This window comes from Lissotriton vulgaris, chromosome 6, assembly GCF_964263255.1.
Source record: "Lissotriton vulgaris chromosome 6, aLisVul1.2, whole genome shotgun sequence".
Classification (NCBI taxonomy): Eukaryota; Metazoa; Chordata; class Amphibia; order Caudata; family Salamandridae; genus Lissotriton; species Lissotriton vulgaris.
Genome location: NC_141694.1, coordinates 95,469,866 through 95,496,222, shown reverse-complemented (window position 1 = coordinate 95,496,222; position 26,357 = coordinate 95,469,866). Strand labels below are relative to the sequence as shown.

Here is a 26,357-nt window from a genome sequence, read left to right as displayed (position 1 = left end):
TGTGAATGCAATTATGGTTCTTTTCGGCACTATAAAGTGTATTAAGCATACTTTCCTATGAATAAATAGTGCCAATAGTGCCATTATGTCCGCAGCTGCAGGAAAAAAAACAAATGAAACAAGAAATAATTAATGGCCGAGCCAGTTACCTGCTCCAATGTCGACAGCCTTAAATAACAGGTACCGAACTTCTAATAAATACTAAAACACAAGGACTACAATTATGCACGATCATCTCACGCCCATCTTCCCGCTCCTCGATAGTGGAAGAAGTTAAAATCGCAAAACATTGCGACAACGAAACACAAGCACCATACTTGCAACGGAATCCCTTTAACAACATGCATTGAGCACTGTTCCAGCGACAGTGCTTAAGCATCTCCAATCATAAAACCACCTTCGGCTCAGTGTACTTTATCAGTGGACCAGTGTAAATAAATCGCAGACTCCGGGCCAAAACCCCCTGCTCTAATGACCATCAGCTCAAAGGTAGAGGACCACACACTTCCACGCATATGTTACGGAATCCTGGCCATTATTCTCATTTTACATAATATCCAAACCGTCCACACAGGCATTGCTTTCGTCCCGCCGACTACTCTCCCCCCACCACCACTCGGTAATTCTGAAGACCCCTAGAACCGGATTCCAGCGTCCAGTTACCGCCAGACAGGCATTTTATTTATTTATAAAGTTTTATATAGCGTGTAGTGAGAATTATAGAACCACCACACTATTATGAACGCTGTCGAACACAGGCATCGAAGCGCCCTTGAACAGCACACTTAAGGAAGGTCCTTCATAACTATGTGGATTTCAGGTTCCCAGATACAAAACATATTCTGAATGCATTCTCTGCCTACATTTATTACACGCCCAACAGCATCAAAGCCCGTTAATGACCGCACTCGTTGGTAAAGACATCCACGGGCCGTAAATCTGCTCACTCGCAGACCCCGGTTTTAATTCCCCGAACACACACACTTTGATGCCATGGCACCTTGCAGTATAATTAATGCAGCAGAGCCCCCCAAATTGTAGAGCATCCTTTACCACCGACCTTGCCCCTACTTCTTCCTCCTCACCTGCAGACTCGCCGGTGTTGATCCAGTCGGGGTTGGCGATGCTTGCGATGGCGTAGATGTCAGCGGCTAGAAAGAGACATCCTGCGATGGTCAGTTTATCCATATCTCGCTCGCCACAGCCTCAGCTCGCCCCGCCACCGCCTCCACTGGGCCCTAGAGCGGGGAGCATGCAGCGCCGGAGGGGAGCGTCCCCTCCACTGGCCGCGTATGGGAGCCAGCAGCAGAAAGCTGGCCGGAGAGCGCCGGGACGCCGTGCCGGAAGTACAAGTCCAGCTCCCGTGCTTCCCGGAAGTACACCACCCCACCGCTGTCCGTTCTCATGAGTGTTATGGGTTTTCTGCACTAGAAAAAGAAGATGGACAAAAGCCACTTTCCAGGTCCAGACAAAAGCATGCCCTAGGCACTGAACGCAAAGACTGAAGCAAGCCCCACCTACAAATGAACATAAGCGGCTAACAAAGTGAGCAATAAAGTGGCTGGCTTAATGTTTAAAAAATAACACAAGTACCGAAGCAGAACTCAGAAGTTTTCAAACTTCATGCGAAAGTAGCTTATCCTGACCACGGTTTAGCTTTCCGTTATGGAACTTACAGGTATGATGTTAATAACGGAAAAGCTCACGCTGCCTGCACGCGCCAGTCGGCCCTCTGATTGGTTAATAAGGAACACCAATCGATGACGTCAGGGAGAGAAAGAACACCAAAAACACCCCCCGAATCCCTTCTTGAACGAGCGACGCCCCTCTCCTCCAATGGCTGGCCTCCGTTTAGGAAGCCAGCCAATGGAGAAGATGGGCGGGTTCAAGCCCCCATACCTAAAAACATAAAATCTCGCCAGCGAGACTGCACAAGCGCAGCCATTGCTAGGCCGAGACCTAAAAACTGCTGTGATGATAAGATAGAAATGTGTGTTTTTAGAATTAATCTCTTGCCCCATTACTGCTGGAAAGGTGCCCTTGTATATCGCGACCCCAGAACCCACTTAGATTTTACGCACCAATTGATGGAATTGATTGCTCCCCATACCACTTCTACCAAACATTTCCTTTTATTAGGGGACTTTAATATACACGGTGAAATTGTCCCCCCAACCCGGACGCCTCTCTGTTCCTTGCCGATCTGGCTACTTTAGGACTGGAAAAGACTAACGAGGGCCCAGCCAACTTGGTAGAATATACGCTGGATCTTACTCTGACCAACTTATCAAATATTCATAGTGAGGCTCCCCGCCCTCTTATGTGGTCAGACCATTCCCAAATTGATTTTCAAATCCTTGGGACCAAGGTGGAGTCCATTTGGCCATGGAGGGAACCGCATGCAGGCCCCCGCGGACATCTAACCACGGACAGCACCACATGCAGGCCCCCGCACGGCTTCTGCACTGATTCCTCACCACACTAGGGAGGAGCCATGGCCTGAGATGCGGCAGTGTGAGGGGGCAGTTAGGGAGTAAGGAGAAAGTTAGTAGCCTCACCATCATAGAGTGAAGGCAGGGTATCCTGAGGGGGGAGGACCCCGGCTGCTCGCGTGACCTGCCAGTCCCTTCCTGGTTGGGGGGGGGAGCTCTCGAGAGGGCGGACTAAGGCCCAGACTCCGACACCATTGCAACAAAACAGCTGCCCCCCCCCCACTGCCCCCCCACAAGCTCCCTGAATTCCAGAGGCATCACAGGAGGCAGCTCCACGCTGTCACGCCATAGTTTTGACTGACACCCCCAAACGCACTGGAAACTCCCCCAGGACTCCCCGAGACGAGCTGTTGTCAGTCAGGGTGTCCCTGGTCTCCAACCACCGCGACCCTGCGGGTCGGACAGGAAACTAGAAGGCACGTGTCCGGGACATTGCACCATTGACCCCCTATGCCATTCTTCAGGGGCCATCCAGACCACTGACAGTCACGGAAACCAGCAAGTGCAGAGTTACCACGATCCTTGGATCTCCGCGAGGGCTAGGATCTGCGGGGCAGTGGGAGCAGGAAGACACCACAAGACCTACAGGAAGGCGACTGAAGGGGGGGCAATAGACCCTTGGGCAGAAAACAATCACTGACCATCGACTGCTCCCATATGCACCAGGGCGGACGCGGAAAATCGTTGTCAGCAGAGACGCTCATCACAGAGATCAGTCCACACAAGAGAGGCGACGGTCCCTCGGGAGACACTGACACAATAGTCAGTCACACACAAAACAAACAGCAGAGCAACATGCCCTAAAGGACCTGTACCCAGCGGGCATCGAGAGGTACGACCACCATGGGTCGCCAACGCGTACCAGGATCCACACAAACCTCGGGACAAAAGAGAGTGACCTCTCAAGACCATAATGGCACCCGGTCGAATGGAGAATCACCCCAGTCGGTGTCCATGTCCTCGCAGCCATAGAACACTCCAGAGTCACCATGGAAAACCGATTTGGCGAATTGGCCACGGACCTCAACCTGCTACGAGACGACCATAGAAAATTGGCAGACAAGGTCAACCAAGGGGAAAAGACGCTACACGACATGGAACCACAAGTACGGCAACAGCAAACAGTCTTGAAGGACCTACAAGCTCGGATAAAGAATCTAGAGAGCAAAACAGATGATCTTGAAGGACGCTCTCGGAGGAGCAACATACGTATTATGAATCTTCCGGAGGGCGTGGAGGGGTCGAACCCAGTCCAGTACATCATGACATGGATCGCAACATTCACGGCAGCAACGGACGTGACCCCCTTCTTCTCGGTGGAACTGGCGCACCGGGTCCTGGCAATAAAACCGCGAACGGGATTGCCACCTCGCCCGTTTCTGCTGAAGCTCCTCCACTACCAAGACAGGGACACCATGCTCCGAGCAGCCCGACAACATGGGAAGCTCCGGATGGAAGACACACAAGTCATGCTGTTCCCCGACTATTTCCGAGCAATCCAACAGCAGAGAGCTACCTTCGTAGAAGTTAACAGCGCCCTGCGTCAAAAGACCATACAATATGCTCTATTGTTCCCTGCCCGTCTAAAAATTATCCACGAGGATGCCACACACTTCTTCACGGATCCTGCAGAAGCAAGGGCCTGGGTAGACCAGCATGTGGCGGCCCCGGGACACTCCAGAAATTCACAAGACTGCCGCAGGAGTAACCGCCTAAGACAGTCACCCTTACGCAACTCAATACACTAACAAACTCCACTACAAACAACTCCCCAAATTTAGAACAAATCATAAAAGAACGCAGTAGAGCACTGCAAGAGGCAAAGAAAGTGACATCGACAGGAGGGAGTTCAGATGGAGACAGAGGCCCACGTCTGTTCAGCTTGGAAGAAGAGGACGGCAGTGATACACGCACATCACGAGACGGCTCAATAACTCCCCTGATAGTAACCCCGCAAACGGCAGACAGGTTAATATGATGGACATGGCGCCCTGAGAGACAACTTCAACAAAGTCTTGAGTCAGGGTCAGGAAACCCACAGAACAGTCAACGCATCACACAGAAGCAGCACTACTACAGGTGACCACGACAGCCGCGGGGCACCATAACCAGCGTTGATGTTAGTTTGAAGTAAGCAGCAGTGATCAAAAATGGCATCTTTGGGTAAGATCGATTACATTGTCTACAAGCGGGTGGTGACAGTGGTAGGAGCCAGCGGAGATGCACGGCCACCCTTCAGCGACGAACTAAAGTTTGTAGATGAACTACAATTTGGACGTATTGCCACACACGATCGGTCCCCCGAGTTGGGAATGTTTCCCGTTGTTTAATGCTACCCCTTAACTTAACATCTTCCCCAGATATCCACAAAGGAACGAAGATACGGACATGGCGGACATGAGGGATGTGCGAGAGACTGGCGATATGCAGAGGAGAGGGAGCAGCGTGCGGGAAGGCTACCCTCCAAAAGGAATTTTAGTCTAACTAACAGGCTGACTGGCACCTAAAATCCCTAACACAGGTATTACATTTCTCACACTGAATGTAAGGGGCATGCACACAGCTAGCAAACGCTATAACATATATGCATACATAAAGAGACAACACGCGCAAATAGCCCTGCAAGAGACACACCTGACATTCACGGAGATAGACCGGTTATGAAAAAAATGGCACAGCATAATATGTGCCACAACATACTCCGCGTTCGCCAGAGGCACCCTAATCTGGATTAGACTGGGGGTGCCGTTCTGAAGACAGTCATGTGTAGTGAACAAAGAAGGGCGATACTCGTTGCTAGCAGGGTCGTTAGAGGGTCAGCCATTACTAATAGGGAGCATATATGCACCCAATATAGAGCAAGAACACTATTGTAAATGCCTTACGGGAATACTGACCCAACATACATCGTTCCCTTGGCTCCTAGGACGGGATTACAATTGCTCCCTAGACAGATCCCACCCTCTGCCAGCACACTCTTCAGCGCACAGACAAACAGATAGATTTTGACAATGGGTCGATCACTGGGCATTGGAGGAAGCTTGGAGGGCACAGAACCAAACAACACAAATATACTCCGATGATTCAATCCCTCACAATTTGCAAGTGAGACTAGACAGATTTCTGTGTTCCACAATGCTCCTCTCCAAACTACAACATGTAGACTAGCTGGGTAGAGTGGTCTCAGATCAATACGCGCACACGATTACTTTAGATGGAAACCACCCCACCCCCCCGGTACCGACATGGAGGTTGCCGTGTGAGTGCCTTACTGACCAGGTGTTTCGCCAAACACATGGAGATCATATACAAAAATACTTCAAACTAAACACAGGCACGGAGTCCTCCATACTAAGAGAATGGGATGCATTCAAAGTTGAAGCCAGGGGGCACTGCATTCAACAAATAGTGTGAGTATGGTAGACACTAGAAAGCGCATTATTGAAAGCAGAAACACGACTGGCGGAGCTCTCGAAAGCTTCGGATGCTGGGGTAGCCACCTCAACACAAGTAGCAAATGCTAAAACATTGCACGCTGAAACCCTGCGCGATCTACGTAAATACAACTTCAGAATCTATGCAACCAAGGTACACAGGGAAGGTAACAGAACCGTGACGCTGTTAGCTTGGTTAGTTAAGCAACATACAGAGGTAAAACCAATTACAGAACTCCAAGACAAAAAAGGAAACCCTAAATACTCTCAACTAGACATACTGCAGGTGTTCCCGGGCTATTACTCTGAAATGTATAGATCCCCAGTACAAATGCCGCACCAGGAGCTGACTCACTTCCTTCGCCCGTCAGTCATGCCCAGCATCTCACCTGCAGACAGAAAGGAGTTAGAAACAAAAATCAAACCCCCGGACATAACACACGCAATCAGGGCACTAGCTCGCAACAAGGCCCCGGGAATGCATGGGTTCCCGCTAGAATATGATAGCACCTTTGCAACCCAGCTGGCACCCCGGATGGCGGCCATGTTAGAAGACGCACTAACCAGGGGTGAGCTACCGCGCTCGCTCCGCGAATAGACGTTAGTGACGTTTCCGAAGCCACATAAAGACCCGACATTACCCGCGTCCTATAGACCAATCGCTCTGCTGAATGCGGACTGCAAAATTTTAGGCAAGATACTGGCGGATCGTTACAGTCAAATCCTTCCGACACTGGTGCACACAGATGAATGTGGGTTTGTCCCAAGGCGCAACACCTCACAAAATTTACGCAGGCTGTTCCATATTCAGGACCAGGGAAAAGACCGGTTCCCACGGGCAGCGTGCCTGATTTTGGACCTGGAAAAGGCCATCGATACCCTATTATGGCCACATTTGTTTGCAGTCCTCCAGAAGGTAAACGTAGGCCCTATTCTGCGTGCGTACACACTTTTTCTCTACAGGGGCCTAACTTCCAGATTTAGGATAGGCAAACTAAACTCCGAGTCGTTTGCAGTGGAACGGGGGACAAGGCAGAGATGCCCTCTGTCTCCCCTCCTGTTTGCTCTGGCAATGGAACCCTTAGCGATACGATTATGTAGAGAGGGGGTAGACTGGGGAATTTCAATAGCCGACACAGTACACTGCATATTGATATACGCAGATGATCTCCTGATTTACGACTGAGACGTTACCAGGGACCTCACCCTCATATGGTCAACTCTACAAGACTTTGAGGCTGCCTCTGCCTCAAAGTTAACTGGGACAAATCTACAATATTCCTGCTTAGCCCCCACTTGCCGCCTCTAGACATCACAGTGGGATCCCAGACAATCACCTGGAATGCCATGGCTCCCTGATATTTGGGAGTGCGTCTATATCACTCTCCCGATGATCTATATAAAGGGATTCATCAGAAGACACTAGCAGGGCTGCGAACAGAAGTACATTTCTGGAAGACATTGCCCCTGGCTCCCATCGGGCGGGTAGCCATCGCTAAAACGATTATTGTCCCACGCTTGCTGTACCATTTCACAAACATCCCAGTCGTCCCTACAGGCTCCTTCTTCAGAGAACTCGATACACTGCTTGCAGCGTTTATCTGGGGGGATGGCCGACATAGGATAGCCCTCACCACACTACAGTTACCCACAACCGGAGGGGGCCTGGGAGCACCATCCTTTGAAGCGTACTTCCTGGCGGCACAACTCCAATGGCTTTCTCATTGGATAGCGAAACGACACATAGGAGAAACAATTACTGAAGGAGGCCGCTTACCCCTTCCAGTGGTCCGGAGATTATTAATGTCGGGGACCAAGCGCTCACGCACATATCCCCTACAAGTCTCCAAAGCCCGCAGATGTATGCTGCGAATACATCGCATGTCGAAAGAAACAGCCCATTATTCCCCATTACTTCCGCTAGTGGGATTCCCCGGAAGGATAAATATTATACTGCAGAGGCCCTCCGAATATGGACAGACCACAATGTGACTGAGATGGAATCCCTATTTGACGAGGGACAGCTAAGGACCTACTCCCAATTGACGGAGCAGTAAGACCTCCGACCGGGACAATTCCTTACCCATAGACAACTCTTAGATAGCAGCCAAGCCTACTGGGATCTCCGAGAGGGGGAGCCCCCAACACATCTGGTCTTACACACGATCCTTCGTATGAGTGCGGGCAGGCACCTGGTCACATGGCACTACAAAGCAATTCGAGAGCTGGCCAGTACACCCCTAGACACGTTACGACACATATGGGAGGATGAGGTGGGATGGGCGTTCAGCAATAAAGAATGGGAAAAAGTACTGGAAACTCCCCAAAAAGTATCTAGGAACGCGCGTTTCAAAAACATACAATACAATGACCTACACCGAGCATACTTAACTCCACACCAGTTGCACCGATTTTACCCCGACACGCACTTTGTTTGCCCCCGCTGCCAAGCCCAGGAAGCGGACTTTACACATATGTTCTGGGACTGCCCCACACTCCGGCAGTATTGGGACAAGATACAATAGTCACTCCAAGTGACGACAAACCTCCCACACATATCCACATGGGAGGAATGCGCCTTGGGAGTCTACTGCAAAAAGTAAACCGATAAATTACATTGGCATTTCGCATCCTGGCCTTGCTCCTAGCAAAGAGGGGAATAGCCATGCATTGGCGGGTCCCAGCAGGACCCCCAGTGGAAGCATGGATGGGTGCTATGAAAAAATGGGGCGCAGCAGAAGAAGAGGCACTCAGGGATGAGGAAGTGAAAGGGACGCGCAAACATCCCATCTCAATGGAATGAGCACAGCTGCTATTTCAATTTACACAAGAAATGACAACGGTAGTGACACCTGAGGCCTCACAACTCCAATCCCAACGCCCACCCCAATCTCCTACACCGCAGGTATCGACCCCCCTGGGATAGCTATGAGACGCTCATCATCAAAGTAATATCTAAGGCAGATTAGACACACACCTACGTGACCCTGTAGACTGTCCCCCATCCCTCTCATGCGTACTTCCGTCATGACCAGCCATATTACTATACACCGCGCCGCATCCGCAGATCGCTCCCATTCCCCCCTTTTACACCCGAGTTCCTCCCACAGTTCACAGGTTTGTTTTTACCCCCTTGGCATTTTCAAAACCAAAATCATTCGCCGAGGAATACATTTCTGAATCCTGTTGGGGATGACTTACATGGGTAGAGGCGAGGTCAGCACACCAAGTCACACCCCTCGGGATACATGCCCAACAGGACATCGCATGACACAGCACAATATGCCAGGTCAAACTGGCAGATGACTCCCGGGCAGATGTAAGTCACCCTATCTAAGTTGTGTTGAAGTATGATAAGACCACTAAATGCATTGATAAAACAAACTATTAGACAAATGCTCGTAAATTTATGTTATAAAATGTCAATGTTGAAACAATAACTGCTACCAGGAAATGTGAAAATCTCAATAAACAAATTTGAACCAAAAAAAGTGGATAGTATTCATCAGGGCAGTTGTGTCTTCATTAGAGAAGGGCTTCCATTTGCTTAGCTGCTTCCTGGCGATGGAGGAGGTGTACGGCTTGTCAGGGGAGTTTGTATAGATATGCTGAGGGTCGAAAGTGTTGTAGATCTTGGCAATCTTCTGTTCGGTGAAGTTTGCGTATTTGTTGCAGAGCTCTTCTAATGAATGGGATGATGTTCTTAGCAGCTGTAGCATTGGATAACTCCTTGACTATGGTGAAGAGTTTTTTGCAGTTGTTGGAGCTGGCTTCGAGTCTGAGAGTTAGTGCCTTTTTTTGCATCTCGTAGTTGTTGGGGTTAGAGGTTGAGGATGGCTTTGTATTCGGATTTTGCAATGGGGTTTTTGCCGGGTGTCTGTTTTCTCCCAAGTTGTTTACAGTGCCACTTGGACTCCCTGAGGTGTTTGTGTACCAGCTGGGTCGTTTTTGTAGGTCTTGTTTCCGGTGAGAGCAGTGCAGCCAGCGCAGTCGGTGAGACATTTATTGAAGAGCTTGGTATCAACATCCTGGGGGATGCACAGCAGCAGCCTGTTTGCCGGTGTGTGTTGCTGAGGTTGCGGAGGATGGCAGAGGAATAGTGGCGGCGTTCGTTGGCTCCATTGGCAGTTGAGGTTGTAGTGTTGTGTTGGATTGTCGTGGAGGCAGAGTTCCTAGTGCTGGGTGCGCATGAGCTTGCCTTTGCGTGCCTTTGGCGTGCCGTGGCCTGCATTAAGTAGGTCCTGGGATGGGAGGGGTTTGTGCTGGTGGGAAGAACAGTGTGAGGGAAAACCTGCGTAGCAGAAGTGTCGCATGATCAAAAGGCAGCAACTGTATAAGGCTGGAAAAGGTGGGAACTGGAGACCGCTGACAAGTGGCAAGATGGATGTCCAGGTGCCTACTCATGTACGACCAACATTGCACTAAAGCTGCAATATGAGTCTTAATTAAAATGCATAGATTTTAAAACTCATTAATTAAGACAACAGGCAAATTATTGTTCCATAAGTATTTACTTTCCATGCTTTTTCCACAAGATAGCACATCCACTTACTATCAACTGCAGCAGAGCTGGAAATGATATCACTACTGCACACACAGTCGTCATCTGCCAATACAAAAAAAAATTATGTTACATCTGAAATAGGGCAATGCTGATTACACAGACAAGATCACGTTTCAGACTGCAACCCAGCCATTTTAAATTAAAGCGGAACATGCACTATCTCTAGTATTCTCATAAAATGTTATCAACTCAAAACCTGAGCACGCATAGGTACGGAAACATTAGTGGTATACAGTAAAGATGCTCATGACAATATTCGTTTTCTTGTGCTTTTATTTTCTTCTTTGATGGGCCAGGCAGCCAGCCAACACCTGTTTCGTCGGTGGGGTGATGGACATCCACGACTTCCTCAGGGCTGTTTTGAAGCAATAAGTCCCTTTGCAACCTCCGCGCCGGTTATACTTCCGTCCTGGCCAGTACGTAGTGGTAGTTAATTTCTAGTGTGGTGACTTCTTTTAGGCAGTCACATGGAACGTAATGTACAAGAATTCTGATCCTGAGGCTGGCCAGACCATCAAAGAAAAAAATAAAAGAAAACTAATTTTATTATGAGCATCTATGCTGTATACCACTAATGTTTACTTACATATGCGTGCTCGGGTTTTGCGTTGTTTCTAAGGCAGATCCCTAGGGATCACATTTGGGGGATTGAGGTGGTCTCATCCCCTGGAGCACCATATAGTCATTGCCACAGGTAACAAACGTCAAGAGGGAGTGCCAACCCCACTTAGTGCCATATCACCCAGCTTTCTTTCATAACATTTTATGAGAGAAGCCCTAAGATATTAGTGAACAAGCAACAATTTAGCATACCGGGCCACATCAGGGGTGTAGCTTAGTCAGTAGGGTTCAGGGGCGTGAATCTCAAATTTCCCAACTAAAAAAGAAGTAGGCTCTGGAAGGGTTTGATGACCAAGCTTCGGAATGGACTGTTTCTATGGGCAGCAGGGTCAGTTCTGATCTGCATTAGGTGGGCCTCTGTCTACAGTGTAACAGTGGGTGAAAAACTATAGGTTGGAATGTTACCCTAACTGATTGACACTGGTTAGACTATTTACTAGTCTTCTTTGTCTCTGCTACAAGAAGAATCAATAGTAGATCTGTCAAATAGGTGCATGTGGACAAGGCTCCAAGTTTCTAATTGTCGTCTTTTACAAATCATTTTATCAAGTGACTGGCAGTCCCATGTACTAAGCCCAAGTCACAAATAGGGAATGACATGCACTAATAGGAAACGTCGAGCCAGCACCGAACCATGGTACTTTCTTGGCTTTAAGAGTCCATGTATGAGCCAACCAATGTAAACATTATACATGTCTATCATGCAACAAACATATCGTCAAAATATGATATAATCGCTTCAAAATGCAAAAAAAAAAGTATTTCTTTAACGCACAAGTTACTACTTGTGTAAGAGACATTAGTTAGTGATAGATTCCTTACCTTAGAATATCCCCAGGTGTCAGACTGGATCCGGAAAGTTTTTCGTCAGCAGTACCCCTGCGTGTCAGAAGGTGGAGTCCTGCGGCTACGCATACGTCTCTGGCGTTGTATGCGCCGATATGACGTCACGGAGACTACTTAGGCGTCACCCATGCACGCTGACGTCAGTTCTGTACATGACTTTCCGTGCCAGGAACGCAGAGCCATGCAAGAAACTGACCACTGGTGCCATGAAACTAGGGCCCTGAAAGGGATGACCGTAACCCTAGAAATCAGTTCGCAGAGGATGGGTGGGGTGGTAAGGAAGAAATGCGTTACTTACCTGTAACAGCAGTTATCCAGTATTGGTGTCTTTCATAGATTCACATGCCTGAATCATTCCCCGTCGCCGAGACGGGAGCCTCCGGTACATAAAAAAGTAATGTCCTAAGGACATACATAGAGAACATAGCCCGAAGGGCTTCCCCTTTGGGGCCTTTCCACGTCCTTATGTAAAAAGGACCGAACTCTCATCGTTAGCCAATCAGCTCCGACCTCCCTCTAGAACCTTCCCGGGAGGAGCCTCCGTCCCTCAGATTTTCGTACGCACCCCGCTAGGGTGTCGTAACCTAGACATAGAGGTACGTGAGTCCTTACCGGGGAGGCGGGAGGGTTGCATGTGAATCTATGAAAGACACCAATACTGGATAACTGCTGTTACAGGTAAGTAACGCATTTCTTATCCAGTATTTGGGTGTCTTTCATAGATTCACATGCCTGAATCAGAGTAGCCAGCAGTTATACATGCATAGTGGTAAAGCACATTCTCACCTCCAGCAGATCTGCATAAATTACAGACAACATGAGAGAAACATGGTAATATACAGTCATGCATATAGCAGAAACAATGAAGAATGTGCATACCTGGATGGCGGGACGAGGTAAGGCTCACCTTATTGGAAGAGATGGCGTAGCACCGCTTGTCCCACTGCAGCATCCTTCTGCAGTTCGATGTCCAGGCAGTAATGCTTGGAAAAGGTGTGCGGGGACTTCCAGGTCGCCGCTCGGCAAATGTCTAGGACCGTCACTCCAGCGAAGAGCGCCGCCGACGCGGACATCGCCCTGGTAGAGTGGGCAGCCACTCGGTCCGTTAAAGGCCGTCCGGCCTGATCATGGCAAAACGCAATCGCTGATGAAATCCAGCGGGAGATGCTCTGTTTTGTTAGGGGCAAACCCATTCGCGGGTTGCTGTAGGCTACAAACAGTTGAGAAGACTTTCGGACATCTTTGGTTCTGTCCAAGTAGAATTTGAGACATCTTTTAAGGTCCAAGGAATGCAGCGCCCTTTCTGCCGCTGTGGAAGGGTTCGCAAAAAAGGACTTGAGGACAATTGGTTCGTTCAGATGAAAGTCTGAAGGCACTTTAGGTATGAATTTAGGGTTGGGCCTGAGTACCACTCGGTCGTGCCTGAATTGGAGATACGGTTCCTGAATAGACAGCGCCTGAAGTTCGCTGACCCTCCTGGCTGACGTCAGGGCGAGCAGGAGTGCCGTTTTCCAGGAGAGATGTTTGAGAGAGGCCCGGTGTATGGGCTCGAATGGGTGTTTCATGAGTTGGTTGAGCACCAAGTTCAACTGCCAGGTTGGAGGGACTTTCCGAGGTCTCGGAAAGGATCTGTAGAGCCCCTTCAGAAATTGCTTTATCAGCCGACTGGACCATAGTGAAGGCCCTGATGAGGTCCTGGTGAATCTAGAAATCGCAGCCAGATGAACCTTAATGGAGGCGTGAGCCAGCCCCGATTGAGCCAGGTGGAGGAGGTACGGTAGCAGCTGCACTGGGGTGACCCGTAGAGGGTGTAAGCCCTGTTCCGAACACCACAAGCAGAACCTCTTCCACTTCAGCGAGTAGGTCTTGGTCGTACTGCCCGCCCTCGCTTTGGCTAGGACGGCCCTGCAGTCCTGCGGGATCTCTAGGTCTCCGAACTCTCGGTGCTCAGGAGCCAGGCCGATAATTTGAGCGAGCGGAGGTTCGGGTGGTGTACCTGGCCTCCGGACATCGTTAAGAGGTTCGGGTGTTGTCGCAGGTGAATCGGGGGCCTGATGGAGAGGCGAAGCAGGTCCGAGAACCAGTGTTGTCTCGGCCAGTACGGAGCAATCAGGATCAGGGTGCACGGCTCCGTCTTCATCTTCCGGAGGAGCATGGTATCATCGGGAACGGAGGAAAAGCGTACGCAAACACGCTGAACCAGCCGATGGAAAAAGCATTTCCCAACGACCCCCGTTGGGGATGCCAGCTTGCGTAGCTTGGGCATTTGGTGTTCCCTGCCGTCGCGAAGAGATCGATCTTCGGGGCTCCCCATTGCGAGAAGAGGTGGGCCACTGTGTCGCCGTGCAGCTCCCATTCGTGGGAGAGAGAGGTCTGCCTGCTGAGGGCATCCGCGATGGTATTGTCCTTCCCGGGAACGTACTCCGCCTTGAGGGAGAGTCCGTGTGCCACCAACCAGTTCCAGATTTTCTGCGATTCTCGTGAGAGAGAGAGAGATCGCGTTCCCCCTTGTTTGTTCAGGTAGTGCATCGTCGTGGTGTTGTCCGTTTTGACGAGCACCGGGGAAGTTCCGATACGTGGCAGGAATGCCTGTAGAGCCAGATACACCGCCCTCAGCTCCAAGAGGTTGATGTGTAGTAGTTTCTCTTGGGCCTCCCATTTGCCGCTGACTCGAAGGTCCAATAGAACAGCGCCCCAGCCTTCCAGGGAGGCATCTGTCGTGATGACCAGAGGTGCCGGCGGCAGGAGGAACTGCAAGCCGGCCGTCAGGTGTTTCCGCCTTCTCCACCACAGAAGGGCCTTTGTGATGGCCGGTGTGATCCTGATAACGTCCTCGAACGAGCCGGAACTCTGTTTCCATTGCCTCGCCAGAGCCTCCTGCAGGGGACGCATGCGGAGCCGGCAGTGCGGTATGAGGAGAATGCAGGAGGACATCATCCCTAGCAGGGAGGTGAATGTCCTGACTTTGATGCGAGATTTCTTGGCCACTGCCGCGGCCAGAGACAGAATTTTGTTGGTCCTGTCCTCCGAGGGGAAGGCCTTTGCGCAATCCGTGTCCAAGGTAGCCCCTAGGAAGGTGACCCTCGTTGATGGAGTAGTGCAGGATTCTTTGAGGTTGATCGTCAGACCCAGCTGTTGAAAAAGTGCGCTGCAGGCGTTGGAGGAAGCGGTCGCGCCCCCCGGAGAAGGCGCCTTCACCAGCCAGTCGTCCAGGTAGGGGAATACCTGGTGACCTCTTTGCCGCAGGAAGGCTGCCACCGGTGCCAAGCACTTCGTGAAGATACGTGGCGCGGATTTGAGGCCGAAGGGCAAGACCTTGAACTGATAATGTCTGCCTGCTACCTCGAACCGCAGGAACCTCCTGTGCCTTGTGAGGATGGGGATATGGTAGTAGGCGTCCTGTAAGTCCAGGGAGACCATGGAGTCTCCCCTCTCCAGCGCTCCCAGGATCTCCTGTAACGTCACCATCCGGAAGGACTGACTCCGAAGGAAGGCGTTGAGCGCCCGGAGGTCCAGGATTGGTCTCCATTTGTCTCCCTTCTGTTGGACCAGGAAGAAGTGGGAATAAAATCCCGTCCCCTTCTGGGACGCTGGGACCCTCTCGATGGCTCCTTTTACCAACATGGCGGAGACTTCCTTGAGAAGGAGGTGCAGGTGTTTGTGAGCACGCTTCAGCGGAGGTGTGTTGGGAGGGGTGTTGATAATTTCGAGGGAATGTCCAAATTGAATTATCTGTAGTACCCACCGATCCGTAGTGATTTTTCGCCAATTGGGGAGGAAGTGGGTCAGTTTTCCTCCAATTTGAAAGGATTGAGACGGTGGTGGGACTGGCTGGAGTAAATGGTCACTGGCGGCCGCCAGCGCCCTTCTTGGCGGATTTGCCTCTGAAGGATGACCTCCCATAGGACGACTGTCGGTTCTGTTGTTTGTGCTGGGGCTGGTTCCTGTTGCCGTAGGAGTAGGACGACCTATTTTGGTAGGAACCTCTGTAGGAATACTGGCCTCTGGAGCGGCCACCCCGAAAGGACTGGTTCCGGGACTGGAGGGAGCCCAGCGCCCTCGCCGTGTCGGTATCCTTCTTAATGGCCTGGAGTGCTTCGTCTATCTTTTCCCCAAAAAGAAACTGACCATCGAATGGCATGTCCAGCACCTTGGATTGGACCTCTTGTCGAAAGGACGTTGCCTTGAGCCAGCCCTGGCGTCGGAGCACGGCAGCCCCGGCCAACTGGCGGAATCCAGTCATGGCTGCGTCGATGGCGCAGTCGATGATCTCTGCAGCTGAGTTTTGTCCTTCCGCTAGGAGAGCTTTCACCTCGTCCTGGACCGTGGCTGGCAGGTCTTGCAGGTAGGGGGCAATGTCTTCCCATAGCTGGCGGTTGTAGCGCCCTAGCAGGGCGATGGAATTTGCCACCTTGATGGTCATGGCGGACGTGGTAGAGAACCGCTTGCCAATGGTGTCCAATTTTCTGCCTTCCTTGTCCGGGGGTGCGGACAGCGGCGAGGATGGGTTGCGGGATTGTTTTTGAGCCGCCTGAGTCACTACCGAATCCGGTTTGGGGTGGCCGGTAAGGCAGGCCGGCGCGGTAAGCGGGGCCTTATATTTTTTGTCCAGGCGCGGAACAACCGCAGGCACCGAGGCAGGCGTAAGCATCAACTTCTTGCCTTGCTCCCACAGAAAGTCTATAACCGGAATAGACTTGGCCGACTTCTGGCTGTGCTCCTTGAAATCATGGAGGAAGCATTCCGTTTCCGTGGATTCCACCGCCATGTGAAACCTCTTAGCCGCCCTGTCCACTAGCCTGTGGAACCCCCCAACGTCCGTCGCTTCGGTTTGGCGCGGTTGTGGGGATGCCGGGGTTGACGAATGCTGGGATGACGCAGCATCGGCGTCGTCGTTTCTCTGGTCCGAGTCGACGTCTTGCACTTCACCTTCCTCCAAGTCCGCCTCCTCCTCCTCATCCTCAGAGGAGTCCTCTACCTGAGGCTGGGGCCGAGCACGAGGTTGGGGTTGGTTCCGAGGCCGGGCCTGGAGAGCGGAAGGACGCGAGGCAGACGGCTGCGCCTGGGTGACCGGTGCCTGGGTTCCGCTGTCGGCATCCGGGAATCTTTGCTTATAGTCCTGCACTAGGCAGCGCAAATCATTGACCAGGGATACGGGCAAACAGATCATCGGGGTGGTTTCCGTGCGGACACTTGAGTGTACGGAACGTTCCTGATACATGACTTCCTCCTGGTCCTCGTGAATGTCCGATAGGGAGGTGGCCGGATCGGGCCGGTTCTCCTCCTCGGAATCCTCACTCTGCAGAGCTACCTGCTCCTGATCGGGTGGCAACCCCTTCGTTGGGGGAACCGAGGAGGGTGGAATCGAGTGAATGGAGACCTCGACCAATCTGGATTCCTTCCAAGATGGCGCCGGGGTCCCTTCCGACGACGTGCGTGAAGATGGCGCGCCCGCCGCCTGGGTTGTCGACTGTAACGAGTCCGATCTTGTCGATGGCACCAAAGTCTGCGGGGATAATTGAACCGTGGACTTATTGGTGGTAGAGCCTTCAACTTGAGACTGCTTGGGCGAAGGCGGGCCTTTGGAACTTGACCTTGACTGTTTAGGTGACGATCCTTCGGTTTGAGATTTCTTCGGCGAAGGCCGACCTGTCGAACTTGACTTGGATCTCTTAGGCGACGATGACGCAGACAGTGGGGACACCGTCGATGGTCCTGTTTTGGTCTTGGACGAGGACTTCAGAGGAATGGTAGAGGAGACCGGTGCGCCTGAGGACGCAGTGGTGGTCGTTGTGGCCGTCGCGGAGGGCGATGAGGCCGTAGTGGTCGACACGGTGGTCGAGACCGAGGTGGTCCGCTTAGTAGATGGAGCGGGTTTCTTGAACCTCTGGTCGTCTCGAACAGACACGGAGGAGGTGGTGGAACGTGCCTCCGAAGGCTTCCTGTGCGCCTTCTTGGGAGGAGTGTCTGTCTCTCCAGGGGACTGCTCCCTGGGTCTCTTCTTGGAGACTTTTGAGGACACGGAGACACTACCCTCGGAAGATTCCAGAGTGTCTCGGTCCTTAAGCCTGTCGAGCCATTCGAGAAGGCGAGCCTCTCTTTCCTTTACAGTCTTCTTTGGGAAGGCTCTACACACCCTACACTTGTCAGAGACGTGGTCAGGGTACAGGCAATACAAGCACAGATCGTGCTTATCCTCCGCTTGGATCCGCTTCTTGCCGCAGGAGGAACAGTACCTGAGAAGGGCTTTCTTTTGCGAGTCTGCCATGGATGAAGCCTTTTTATTGGATTCCGACATGGGAGACGGCAGTCGAAGACAGGATAATTATTCTTTTGAACAAAGGGATTTTCCAGAGAAGTTTGAGACTTCGAAGCAAAAAAACCTGAAGAGCTCAGGTTGGAGACTCCCTAGCACAACGTGCGGTAGAAAATCTGAGGGACGGAGGCTCCTCCCGGGAAGGTTCTAGAGGGAGGTCGGAGCTGATTGGCTAACGATGAGAGTTCGGTCCTTTTTACATAAGGACGTGGAAAGGCCCCAAAGGGGAAGCCCTTCGGGCTATGTTCTCTATGTATGTCCTTAGGACATTACTTTTTTATGTACCGGAGGCTCCCGTCTCGGCGACGGGGAATGATTCAGGCATGTGAATCTATGAAAGACACCCAAATACTGGATAATCTATCACTAACTAATGTCTCTTACAGATATATTGTTACACAAGTAGTTACTTGTGCATCTGAAAAAGACACATTAGTAATAGATTCCTTACCTTAGAATAGATTCCCCAGCAATACCAACCCCGGAGGTGGGTCTGCGAACAAGATTACACCAGAAAGTCACATAGAACAGAACTGCCAAATAAGCCGTCTCTCCGGAGTTGACTGTCAAGGCAATAGTGCTTGGTAAACGGGTGCAGCGAGGCCCACGTAGCTGCCTGACAAATGTCCTGCAAGAGAACACCTCGTCCCAAGGCAGTAGCGGCTGCTGTTGCCCTGGTAGAGTGGGCACACAGCCGTACAGGAGGCTCCTTCTTAACCAACAAGTAACATGCCTTGATGCACAGAACGACCCACCAAGATATGGTTCGTTTGTGCACGGCCCGACCTTTTTTGGCACCCACATAGCCCACAAAGAGCTGGTCATCCACCCGGAACTGTTGTGTGCGCTTCAGAGAGAATAAGAGCGTATGTTTTGGGTCCAGACTGTGGAGCCTCTCTTACTCCTTTGAAGGATGCAGAGGCGGAAAGAAGGTAGGCAAAGAAATGGTCTGCCCGATGTGGAAGGGCGTGACACCCTTTGGCAAGAAAGAAGAATGGGTCCTTAAAACCACCTTGTCCAGATGAACAGAAAGGAAATGAGGTTTAGAAGAAAGAGCCTGGAGCTCACTCACTCTTCTGGCAAAGGTGATAGCTACCAGGAAAGCTGTCTTTAGAGTGAGAAGACCTTAGGGACAGTTATGAAGGGGCTCAAAGAGAGCGCACATCAGATAGGTCAAGACAAGATTTAATTCCCATTGAGGCATTATGAAAGGCACGGGAGGCAACGTGTGTGTAATGCCTTTGAGGAAGCGATTAACAACCGGGGACTTAAAAAGAGAAGGCTGATCTGGAAGCCGTAGAAAGGTCGAAATGGATGAAAAAGAACCTTTAATAGTGCCCAGAGCAGAGCCCTGCAGGACCAAAGAGAGAAGGAACAGAAGGACCTCAGAAAGAGTAGCAGAAAGGGGATCCACAGCCTTTGCTGTGGACCATGCCACAAATTTGTTCCACCTACAGGCATATACCGTCTTAGCGGAGGGACGCCTAGCTGCAAGGATGACCTCACAGACTTCGGGAGGAAGATCGAAAGCTGTCATATGTCGCCGCTCAATCTCCAAGCATGGATGTGGAGGCTGGACAGGTCCGGGAGGAGGACCGTCCCCTGCTGCTGCGACAGAGGATCCTGCCCAAGAGGCAGTCGGATGGGGGATCGATCGCCATGCTGAGTAGCTTGGGATACCAGTATCTTTATGCCCGATCCGGAGCCACAAGGATGAATTGGGCCCGGTCACGCCGAATCTTCAGCACTCTGGGCAGAAGTGGTATAGGCGGAAAGGAGTACAACAGACCGCAGCTCCACTCTTGACGAAAAGCGTCGATGAACGAGTGCCGCCTTGGAAATTCCAACGTGCAGAACTGATGACATTGTGCATTCTCTTCGGTGGCGAATAGATCTAACCAAGGCTCTCCCCACTGCAGAAAGAGACCTTGCCCACATCAGAGTTCAGACACCATTCGTGATCCATCATGCACCGGCAGCTGAGTTTGTCTGCCCTGGTGTTCAGAAAACCTGCCAGGTGTTGAACGACCAAGGTAATGCCTTGATGTTCCAGCCATGTCCAGAGGCGCGGAGCCTCCTGACATAGGGTCCACGACCCCACCCCGCCCTGTTTGTTGCAGTACCACTTGGCGGTGGTGTTGTCCGTGAGCACCTGCACTACACTACTCCGGACAGAGGGAAGGAATGCTTTCAGTACAAGTCGCATCGCCCAAAGCTCCAAAAGATTGATGTGGAGCCAGGTCTCGGCCAGAGACCAGAGGCCTCTGATCTCCGCGTCTCCCAAAAGGCGGCCCCATCCCATGAGGGACGCATCCATCAGCACTGTGTGCTCCGGTTGGGGAAGAGAGAGGAATTTGCCATTCACCCAATTGCGATTCGTGAGCCACCCCTGCAAATGCCGTGAAGTGCCCTCCAAGATCTGAACATGATTGGACAGGTTGCCCTGATACTGGGCCCACTGGAACTTCAGGTCCCACTGCTGAGCCCACATATGCCATCTGGCATGTTACACTAGCAGGATGCAGAAGGCCATCAGGCCCAGGAGCCAGAGGGTCATCCTGACTGAAACCCGGGATAGAGGCTGAAAGATCGGCATCATAGCCTGAATATCCCGGACTCGCTGCTCGGGAGGATAAACCCCAAACTGCATTGAATCTAGGACCGCTCCGATGAAGGAGAACTTCTGAGAGGGACTCGGTGTGACTTCGGCACATTGAATGAGAACCCCAGCAAATGCAGGAGGTCGGCCCTAGTCTGGAGGTGGGAGAAGACTGCCTGGGGTGAGCCAGTCTTAAACAACCAGTCGTCGTGATAGGGGAAGACTGGAACCCCTGATCCGCGCAGATGAGCTGCGACCACCGCCAACACTTTTGTGAACACTCAAGGGGCACTGGTAAGGCCAAAGGGGAGCACGGCACACTGAAAGTGCCCTTGGCCTTCCATGAACTGCAGGTAACGCCTGTGGGCTGGCAGGACGGGATGTGAAAATATGCGCCCTGCAAGTCCAACGCTACCATCCAGTCTCCAGGGTCGACGGCAGCCAAGACCTGAGCCAGAGTCAACATCATGAACTTCTCCTTCTGGAAGAAGCGATTGACGTTCCTGAGGTCCAAGATGGGGCGCTGGCCCCCCTTCTCCTTCTTGGGGACCAGAAAGTAGAGGGAATAACAACCACGTCCTACTTCTGGCCCAGGAATGCGCTCAATGGCCCCCTTGGCCAAGAGGTCTGTGACTTCCTGCTGGAAAGTGATGCCCGACATGCGGTGGAACTGAGGTGGCATGACTGGGGGGCAGACTCGAAAGGGGAGGGAGTAGCCCCTTCGGACGATTTGCAGCACCCACCTGTCCGAAGTGACAGAACGCCAGTGGGGGAGGTGATGGCGAATCCTGCCGCCCACCGGTGTGGGGTGCACCCCAAAGCTCGGACTAAGAAGGCTTTTAGGAGGATGCTGCAGGAGTGGGGTTGGACTGACCTACACGCTGGCCCCCTGTTCCGCCGCGGCGGGAACCACGTCCGCGTGGAGGTTGGTTCTGCTAAGGTTTTTGGCTGAACAAACGTGTTGAGCCACGAAAGGAACAAAAGGCAGGGCGTGTGGTGGAGAGACCCAAGGTCTTGGCCATAGCCGGGGAGTCCTTAAAACGCTCCAGCGCACTATCTGCCTTATCGCCAAACAGGCGGGTACCATCAAAAGGCATGTCCATAAGGGAACTCTGAACATACCCTGAAAACCCAGTGGACAGGAACCAGACGAGGCGACGGAGGGCACTGTGGTGGAAATCGTCCTACCCAGTGAGTCCGCGGTGTCCAGTCCACACCGGATGGCGAATTTTGCCACATCTTTCCCCTCAGCAACAGCTTGGGAAAGCCTTGCCCGAACTTCCTCCGGACACTGAGGCAGCGTCTGCGCTACCGTGTCCCACACAGTGTGAGAGTAGCGGCCCAAGAGGCATGCGGTGTTCACCGACCACAGCCCTAAGCTGGCAGAGGAAAACAGTTTCTTGCCAAACTGTTCCAGCTTCTTAAGAGTCCTTATCAGGCGGGGCGGTAGGGAATGCGCTTTGGGAGGTGGAGGCTTGGATGACCAGGCTCTCCGGAGTTGGGTAGGTTATTAAAAAGGCAGGATCACCCGTGGTCAGGCGATGACGCCTAGCCACGTTCTTATCCACTGGGACCCCCATGGCTGGCCTCGACCAGGTTCCCATCAACACATCTGTTAACGCCTCATTGAACGGTAGCAGAGGCTCAATAGAGCTTGCCGCCGGCTGAAGGATTTTAAGTGAGGAGGTTAGTTTTCAGAGTTACCGTAGGCAGGTCAAGGGCCTCAGTTGCTCTACGGAGCACTACAGTGTATGTAGCGCCCTCCTACATGGCCACAGCAGGAGGAGAAAGGAAACCAGACTCAGAGGAAAGGGCAAGGCCACCTGCATCCTCCGACCACTGACCACTCCTGTTCCGACTCGCACTGCAGTGCAAGAGGGTCCTTAGACCCCTCCCAGTCGTCCCCCTCCTCTACTGCCCAAGGCACAGGCTGCGGGGGCGGGGGAGGGACATGGGAATAAAAATGGACCAACGGCGCCGGGAACAGCACCCATATGTCTCCCTATCTCAGTTAGTGTCCCAACCTGGAGCAAAATTGTCTGGAAATCCGGGCAAGAGCAGAGGTGGAACCAACGGAACCCATTGCGGCACCAGGAACGGAGCCGCGGGAGGCGCCAGGGCCAGAGCCGTCGGTAGAGGACTGTGCGGCGCCGGAGCCGCCGGTGGAGGACCTTGCGGCGTTGGGGCCGGAGCCACAGGCGGCGGCAGTAGCTGAGCCAGTGGCAAGTGTGAGCACTGAGGTGGGACCGCGGGGCCCGAAGGCGCGATGGTGGGAGCCTGAGACCTGAAGAGGCGGTCCATGGCTGCGAGAAAATCTTGCACCCGGGCCGGAGTCACCGACGGACCCGGATAAGGTGGGTAGGCCGCGGGACTCACTGGCTCCAATGGAGACGCGGGGTAAGTACCCCCGGCCCCCTGTCTGCGTCCGGAGACCGATGGGGGGAAGTCGGAGAGCGTAAGTGCTTCTTCTACTTCTTCTTTTGAAGTCTCTTACCCGACTCCAAGTGTGAAGACTTGGACCCCGAGGAGCGGTGATGATGGCTCCGCGGGAGGTCCCTCGAGCGACCCCTTGACCTCGAACGGCGTGGAGACGACTGCCGGTCCTCCAGCAGCTCACTGGACTGCTCCCGCAAGGCCTTTGGAGCCATGGCCAGACAGTCGGAAAATGACCGGGTGTCATGGTCGCTCCATGGGGGTCGGCCACCAACATCGTACGGTGACAGACCCCACAGGATTTAAACCTAGGAATCCCTACATGCACCAGGAGTCACAGACTCAAAAAAGCGGAGACAAATGTCTCAAAAAAGTTAATCAAAAAGTGACTAGGGTACGTGCTCTAACCGTATCTGCGCTTGCTGGCGCGGAAAAAGAAAGAACTGACATCAGCAAGCATGGGTGGCACCTATGTAATCTCTGTGACGTCATCTTGGCTCATACGCCACCATCAACGGACGGGGAGATGTGCAACGCCACCTTCCGGCGTGCAGGGGTACTGATGACTTTCCGGATCAAGTCTGACGCCTGTGGATCTTCCAAGGTAAGGAATCTATCACTAACGTGTCTCTTTCAGATACGTCGAAGCATTTCACTATTGTACTTCAGATTATATCACTGCAAAGACAGACATTTATTAAGAGGGATAGTTTTTAGAAACATTCATGGCGTGGACATTTGAGCTCAACACCCTGCCGCGTCGGGAATCGAACCCTGGTCCCGGGTCTGACCTCTGCTTCAGGGTCTGCCTGCTCTAACCAGTGAGCCACACTTCTCCAATGCTATTAGCAGACTTATGGGCAAGTCTGTAGCCATTTAAACACTAAACATGGTCTAGATTCTTATAGAAGCTCTGGAGGAAAAATTACTCAGACCAGGAGAAAGTGCGATGGAGGGTCACCATTGCACATTACAAGAAGGAAATAATTATAGCCAAAACAAGCTATTTTGCAGAGGTGATCCTCAAAAGCTCCAATAAATCCCGGGATACCTTCAGGCTCATCAGAGAGCTTTCCCATCCCGCTTGTGCTGATAGCCAAATCAAGCCCTCACAAGAACTCTGCGATGGCCTAGCAGTGTTCTTTCAGGAAAAAATCAGCAAAATTGTAGAGGGAATGAATAGCAAATCTATCCCCTCAATGCAAGATAACAGCAATCAAGCGAACAAAGATGAGAAGGTGGAATATGTTACAAACCGCTTTTCAAATGCTATTCTGGAAAATTGTGTGGTTCCTTCGGAACAGGAATTTCTAAGAACAGCTCTTGATACGTCATCAGGCTCTCCTCTAGACCCTCTTCCCCATAGAATAGCCAAGAAATTCGAGGATGACATTCTCCCAGCCCTGCATCAACTATGTAATCAGTCTCTTTGCACAGGCTCCGTGCCCAAAAACTGGAAACTGGCAATTGTCACCCCGCTACTAAAAAAAACAAATCTGGACCCAAACTGCCAAAAGAACTACCGACCTATATCCCTCTTACCATATCCAATAAAGATCATAGAGAGATGGGTCAGCAGATCCCTAGCCCTCTTCCTAGAAACCAACAACATTTTGGAAGAGGAGCAGTTTGGTTTCAGACCAGTTCATGGAACGGAGTCAGCTCTGTTGACAGTCATGGATGACCTGCGAATGAGGGCGGACAGGGGAGAATCAGCAATTTTGATTCTGCTTGACCTGTCCGCCGCTTTCGATACTGTGAACCATGGCATCCTGATAGAAAGATTAAGGAACATCGGAGTTGGAGGTGTCGCGCTCGACTGGTTCCGCTCTTACTTGGCGGACAGGTGGCAGGCAGTAGCTATCCCTCCTTATCAATCAGAGTTCATCAAAGTCCCGCACGGGGTCCCACAGGGGTCTGCCATCAGTCCCATACTTTTTAACATTTATATGCAACCCCTGATGCGGATCATCAAAAGCCATGGCATCAGCGAGACAAACTACGCAGATGATACTCAGCTGATAATCTCGCTTGATGGAGCACAAGCAAACTCACTGGAAACATTTCACACCTGTATGCTGGAAATGTCACTCTGGCTCAACCAGAACTCACTACAATTTAATAGTGAGAAAACTGAAATACTGCATTGCACAGTAGGAAAAATTCCCAAAAGTTTACCACTAGACTTTTGGCCTCAGCTGTTAGGGGACTCGCCCACCCCAGTGAACTCAGTAAAAAATCTTGGAGTCACTATTAACAACAAACTGAGCCTAGAGACCAACGTCAACAAGCAGGTCAGCTGCTGTTTCGCTCTATTAAGAGGACTCCGAAGGCTGCTACCTCTCCTGCCCCCACAGACTAGAGCCGACATAGTCAGGAGTACTATCCTCAGCCGCCTGGACTACTGTAATGCCCTTTTGCTGGAATCCCCCGCCTATCTTATTTCCAGACTTCAAAGTGTCCAGGCGGCAGCAGCCAAACTGGCACTCTCTCGTGAGCGAAGATCTTCTACCACTCTTGCCCTGGCTGACCTACACTGGCTGCCCATACATCAAAGGATCTGCTTTAAATCTCTATGTATTGTTTTCAGGGCAGTTCACGGGCTAGGTCCCCGACCACTTCAGAACAAATTCAATTGGTATGAGCCCACCCGGTCTCTTCGATCCTCATCTTTAAACTTCATCAGCATTCCTAGGATCAAGAAAGCCACCTGTGGGGGACGAGCTTTCAGTATAGCTGCAGCCCACTTATGGAACAACCTCCCTATCGACATTAGAAAAACTAACGAATTTATGACCTTTCGTAAAAAGGTGAAAACTTGGCTTTTTCCAAAAAATCCTCAAAAAATTCCACCAAAATAAATAAACCTATTCTGATTAGCACCATGTCCACTCTCCTGTCCCCACAGAGCTCTTATCTATATGTACTTTAGCGCCAGGATGCCCGTAGGGTTACAGAGCGCTCTACAAATGCTATAAATAAATAAATAAATAGATGGAGCAACATTTCTATGGTCATCCCCAAGTTTTGGACTGATGCTCCTGGTTTTTCG

General features: G+C 51.6%; 1 protein-coding gene across 2 annotated transcripts in view; it reads right to left on the bottom strand.

Moving 5' to 3' along the window:
* Positions 1–26,357, bottom strand: part of LOC147706850 (exportin-5-like) — a 2,308,032-nt gene that overhangs the window by 691,241 nt on the left and 1,590,434 nt on the right. For both annotated transcript variants that reach the window (XM_086926017.1, XM_086926018.1), the window contains exon 29: positions 10,479–10,532. In XM_086926017.1, the coding sequence (XP_086782143.1) occupies positions 10,479–10,532 (54 nt within the window). The remainder of the gene's footprint in view (positions 1–10,478; positions 10,533–26,357) is intronic.